The following is a 6,000-nucleotide window of genomic DNA, read 5'->3' as shown; positions in this document are numbered from 1 at the left end:
TTAATAATTATTGAAATGAATTAAGTGGAATTCCATGATTCTGGTGACTTTTTTTTTCTGTTTTGTAAGTTCAGATTTGTTTATACAAGACTTTTCTATACAATGTTTTAAGTATAAAGGGAGTCTTTACAAAAGGGTGCAGGGAATCCATTTTGGGGTCCTGGGACCCTGTTGCCTGTGGTTTCCTGCCTCACTCTGTGCAGCAGTGATATGTTCAATCAGTGACAGCCAGGCAGGGGTTAATGCTATGCATGATATTTTATTCATATTTTAATGTAAACATAACTTGCTTTGTAGGCACAATATAACCAAAGCTCTAAAGCAACAGGGACAATTAAACAATGTTTTAAATCACTCCAATCAGGCTTGAGTTCCAAAGAGGCCTTCACAGTTTCTTAAGGCAAATCAAGACTTTCCTTTGCTCCAGGAAAACAATTTTTTGACTGGAAAGAGGGTAATACAAACAGCCACTGTGGTAGAACTCACAATTCTCTTCCCTCCTGCCCCTCCCTCCTTGTGTCCCTCCAGCCCCTGAGATCAGCTCTGGCCGGGTCATGAAAGCTTTCCTCAGGTATCCTGATCACATGTGTTTTCCACTGACACCACCTTTGGTGCCTGCAGGTAGTGTCTGGGGACTGCATTGGCCTTCCCGTCTTTGATTGGCACCATGGTAGAGAATTGCATTGGCCCCATTTTACAACACCAGGAAGAACTGGAGATCATGGGCATCCATCTTCTTCTTTCCAGTCACTGAGATCCCAAAGACCACTATTTCTAAACAGAGCTGAGCTCCAGGACTTTCCCTTTGCTCTTCCAATTGGGCAATCCCACTACCACCTGACTGACTCCAGGTTTTCCACTGCCTTTCAGAGATGTAGGCTATATAGCTCTGTTGGGGTTCCCCTCTGCCTCCATTTTGGATGTGTTTCTGGGAGAGGTAAGAGAAATCAACAAGATACAACTACTTGGAAAAGGGAAAATTCTGTCGGCATTAACTAGGAAATGCTTTTATCTTCCATGGAAAATTGCCTTTTGGTAAGCTTTCAAGGGTAGCTCCTTCCTCCCCTCCCCTAAATGTATAATACTACTGACTCACACCATGTACACAACCAAGGGAAACTCATTTCTGACTTAGATTTGGCACAATGAAGCATCTTCACAGCTGCACTCCGCTCCCCCTCACCCTATTCCCCATGCCTAATGCTGCAAAAGAAGCACAATTTCTGAGGTTTCCAATACACTACTTCAATGGAGAAAAAATGAGGGTATCTTAGGAAATGTGCAAACAATTTATAAAAGACTCCTTCATTCCCATCACTTCGGAGAGTGTTAGAATAAATATTTGTCATGACTGCCTTATAGGTCTGTGGGAGAACTAGGGTCCTTAGTTTGAGAGAGAAATGGGGCCCTAGGAATCCTTCCACTTCCCACAGAAATAGAAAGTGAGCTGAGGCATCAGGCTATGCCAGCTTCTCCCTGTTTCCTATTTTGTTTGGAGATTGGGGTGGTCATATGTTTGTCCATGGCGAAGAGAGAGTGGATACGATTTATCTGATGCACTTCTGTCTAAGGCCTGGGGATTCTACCCATTCTTGGGAGGTAGCTGTGTTCGCTGTTCCTTACAAAAGGGTAAGGGAAATTATGTTTAGTATTCTCAGAGGTATATGGATGATTGGTTGCTGATTTCAAAGGGATTTAGGTCATTCCACCTATTTGCTTCCAGTGCCAGACTCTGTGTCTGTCACCAAGGGTCCAGCCTAGCTGTGTGTATGGATGGGAAGGCTCATCACCAGAGGGTTGGTCACCAAGGGTTGGATGAATGTTTTTGGCCACAGACAATCATAAAGAATATCTACTAAGGCAGGGAAGGGCTGAGATCTGCATAAGTGAAGGAAGCACCCATAATGATGAAACTGCAGATTGTATGAAATACTGAAGAACTGAAGAGGGGCAAATCATTCCAAAGAGGCTCTGAGATGGTGGCTCTCTGGGAACACTGCATTACCAAAAGATCCAGCTACTTTTGTGGTTGTCTTTAGCCAATGGAAACTTACTTTTTTGGATCATCCACAAATGTCTAAGGTTGGCGCAAGCTCTGGAAATGGAAAGATGCCCATTGATTTTTTCACAGATCTGCAAGCTTCTGGTCCTTAGGGGATCAATACTGAAAGTGGCTTAAATACATCTCAGTTTGGCCTTCTGATGGCTAATGTGCAAAAATCCTAGTATACTTACAGCCTCTCAGGAACTACTTTGGGCTTCCCACCTGCCACACTTTGCGACATAGTTTCACGGATTAAAAAGTGGTATTTGGGAAGAACATTTTGTTGAAGATCAAATGTGCCTTCAAACAACACCTGTCACTACTGTACCTCCTGTTTTCTCAAACAATGCCATTTACGTCATTTTTTTCCTGAAAACTCACAATTTGCAGACCTTTTCTCTACGTCCTGGAAAGAGCCACAAAGAAAGATTTGGAGGAGGTTTCAAAAGAGAGGACTGTGAAATGACTTAATAAACATGAGAAAGAGGCCCAGGAGTTAGGTAAAGGAGTAGTGGTGGGATACCCCATTGGAATGATTCCAAGAGGCCACTAAGCCATGAAATTTGCTTCTGGCTTGCCTTATTTGAGACAATCTGATCTACATATCCTAAAGTAAGAGCAATGGCATGACTGGGAGGCAGTGAGTAGCAGGGCTGGTCTGAAGAATTCTAAGACTTGATCAAATGCTTCACCTTTTCTTCAGATTCTACCATGTTCATTACCATGTTCATTGCCTGGCATAGAATCCTACAATCTTAAGAGCTGGAAGGGATCTTGGAGTCCAATCCCTCCCTGAAGCAGGAATATCTTTTAGGTGTTGGGCCTGTGGGCTCATCCTAATTTACAAGGCTGTTCTAGGAGTACTGAGAGGGAACCACAAGAGGTGGACCTCACTCACACAAGGAAGAGGGATGGCATGTCACACCAATGCCGAGATGCAATACTGAGCAGGGTGGGGTGGGCACTGAAGTTCAAAAAACAACAATCAACAGCTTTATAGCTTGGCGGACTGCAGACAAACACAACACACACGGCACTACGGCATTTGTTCACTGGCGCACAGAATAGATTCCCCAGTCCGGTTCCCTTCCTCCAATCATATCTTCGCTCCTTTCACTGGGTGTGGGGACCATTACTGGATGAACGGCATCCGCTCCTTGTTGTCACTGTCTCCCTCATGGTCCTCCTCCTCTTCTCCAGCCTCACTTGTCTCCGTGCTGTCATTGGCCATCTGTAATTAGAAAAATAAATGGTATGGGGGAGCTCTGGGTCATCAGTGATAGACCCTCGAACTTCCCTGGCTTTTTAGGGCTGGCCTATCTTGTGGCAGACAGTCTCAGTTTTGGACTGGTTCCCTCCTAAGTCAGTCAAACATTTATGAAGCACTTCCTATGTGCCAATCACTGCGCTGAGCACTGGGGATATGGAGGAACCTGTCCTCAAGAAGCTCACAGTCTAACAGGGGAGGCAACATGAAAACGAGGGCGGTCTCAGAGGGAAGGCACGAGGAGCTGGCCATGGGGGATGGGGTGTGATGAGCAAAGGGAGATCTGAGCTGAGTGGAGAAGGAAGCCAGTGAAGCCTGGCTTTCTCTAGCAACAGGGAAATTTGGAATATGGAAAGATTCCAAGGGAATGAAAACGAGTTCTGTTTTGGACACTCTGAGTTTGAGATGTCTCTTTCTAACACCCATTTCTTCCTCCCCTATGTTTGCACAGCAGGATTTTCCCCAGACCAATCCCAAAGTCTTTGCCCATATCAGAGACAGAAAACCAATCTGACACATCTGAATGAGAATCCTTCCTCCTAACCATAAACCTGATTCTCATGGCCTCCCCTGAATCATCTAGATGTCCTGATGTAGAGTCCTGGAGAGATCCAGCTCTGGACCAGGAGGTAGGAGATGCAGGAAGACTCCTCTTTGTCACCTTCTCTAAGTGGTCATCCAGCCTCGGCTTGAAAACCTCAAGTGACAGGCTCCTGAAACCTTCCTTTGGGACAGCTCTAATTGTTAGGGCATTTTCCCTTACACTGAGCAGAAATCTGTCTTTTTGCAAGTTCCTTCCCTTGTTCATAGTTCTGCTCCCAGGGATCAATCAATATAAGGTGCCCCCAAATGTGCCCTGTATTGGACCAACCAATTTTTTTTTGGAAATAGTAAATTATTTTTTCCAATTACATGTGAAGATAGTTTTCAATGTTTGCTTTTTATAAAATTTTGAGGTTCAAATTTTTTCTCCCTCTCTCCCTCCTGCCCCCCCAAGACAGCAAGCAACCTGATATAGGTTATATATGTGCAATTATGTAAACATATTTCCATATTAGTCATGTTGTGAAACAGAACAAAAGGGAAAAGCCATGAAAACAAAAAACCAAAAAATGAAAAAAGAGAAAATAGTTCACTTTGATCTACATCCAGACTTCATTAGGTCTTTCTCTGGATGTGGACAGCATTTTCCATCGTGAGTCTTTTTTTTTTTTAAGCAATTGGGGTTAAGTAACTTGCTCAAGGTTACATGGCCAGTTATTTCTGGGTGTGGTGCTAAGTATCTGAGCCCAGATTTGATCCCCCAGGTCATCCCCACACTGGGGCCGGTGCTGTTACTCTCTGAGCCACCTGGCCGCCCCTAAGCAATTGAGGTTAAGTAACTTGCTCAAGGTTACACGGCCAGGTGTTTCTGGGTAGATGCTAAGTGTCTGCACCCAGATTCGATCCCCCAGGTCATCCCGACACTGGGGCCGGTGCTCTTACTTGCTGTGCTACCTGGAAGTCCCGATCATGAGTCTTTTGAAATTATCTTGAATCACTGTATTGCTGAGAAGAGCTAAGCTGATCATAGTCAAACATTGCACAAAGTTACTATTACCATGTACAGTGTTCTCCTGGTTCTGCTCAGTTCACTCAACATCAGTTCATGGAAGTCTTTTCTGAAATCATCCTGCTCATTATTTCTTATAGCACAATAGTATTTCATTATATTCATATACTACAACTTGTTCAGCCATTCCCCAATTGATGGGCATCCTCTCAGTTCCCAATTTTTTTGCTACCACATAAAGAGCTACTATAAATATTTTTGCACATGCAAATATTTGCACAATATTTTTTGATGTCTTTGGGATACAGACCTAGTAGTAGTATTATGGGATCAAAAGGTATACACTGTTTGACTGCCTTTTGGGCATAGTTCCAAATTGCTCTCCAGAATGGTGCAACAACCTAGTTTAAAGCTTAAAACTGCACTAACACTTTTGGGATGCCCTGTTTAGGACTGATCCTGGCTCTTATTAGCTATTTGATCATGGGTCAAACTATTTCTTTGAACCACAGTACTATCATTTATAAAATGGGTTGACCCTTGGTTCACAGAAAGCACAAGATTTAGGGCTGTATAAGAGCTTTGGTGGCAGTGACTCAGTCAAGGTCAAGCTAGTAAGTAGCTAAACTGGGATCCAAACCCAGGCTTCTTGATTCCCAGTCTATTGTTCTATTTTGGGATTAAACTAAGTTCTTTCCACTATGTTCATTCATCAAGCCATCATTAATTAATCTCCCCTAGTTGGTTACAAAGTGGGGGGCAGGGAAGGGGTGTTTCAAATCTGGGGCTTTTGCTTCCCAGTCCATTGCTTGGTTCACTGTGCCAAACTTAAACCTTTTAGGCTTAGTATGGTGTTGGCTGGTGTATTGAAAGCAAAATAGGATTTTTTGCTGTTTTTCTAGATAGAGTTTTAGGTAATCAAGTGCCTTTGAGCTTTGTCTTCGATTGTATCAAGAGTCTTTGATTGGAAACAGAATACATTAAATTGCCCTTAATAGGCCTATGGGAATTTGAAGATTTCACCTGCCCCTTAATAGGCTGAATGTTATCACATGGGAGTCCATGGTGGGAAGGGCTTGCAAAAAGGGTAGAACAGGAAGGAGCAGATAAGAGGACAAGCAGAACTGGGAGAGAGAA

General features: G+C 43.5%; 1 protein-coding gene across 1 annotated transcript in view; it reads right to left on the bottom strand.

Annotated features, from left to right (window-relative positions):
* Window positions 1-249: 249 nt before the first annotated feature.
* VAT1L (vesicle amine transport 1 like) overlaps window positions 250-6,000 on the bottom strand; it is a 123,370-nt gene continuing 117,619 nt past the window's right edge. The window contains exon 9 of the mRNA XM_069085868.1: window positions 250-3,275. Coding sequence (XP_068941969.1) covers window positions 3,177-3,275 — 99 coding nt within the window. The 3' untranslated portion in view covers window positions 250-3,176. The remainder of the gene's footprint in view (window positions 3,276-6,000) is intronic.

This window comes from Petaurus breviceps, unplaced genomic scaffold, assembly GCF_028583685.1.
Source record: "Petaurus breviceps papuanus isolate PSGF00001 unplaced genomic scaffold, PetGlider_PUasm1.0 176, whole genome shotgun sequence".
Classification (NCBI taxonomy): Eukaryota; Metazoa; Chordata; class Mammalia; order Diprotodontia; family Petauridae; genus Petaurus; species Petaurus breviceps.
The sequence above is the reverse complement of the archived record's forward strand: the minus strand, read 5'-3'. Positions and strand labels throughout refer to the sequence as shown.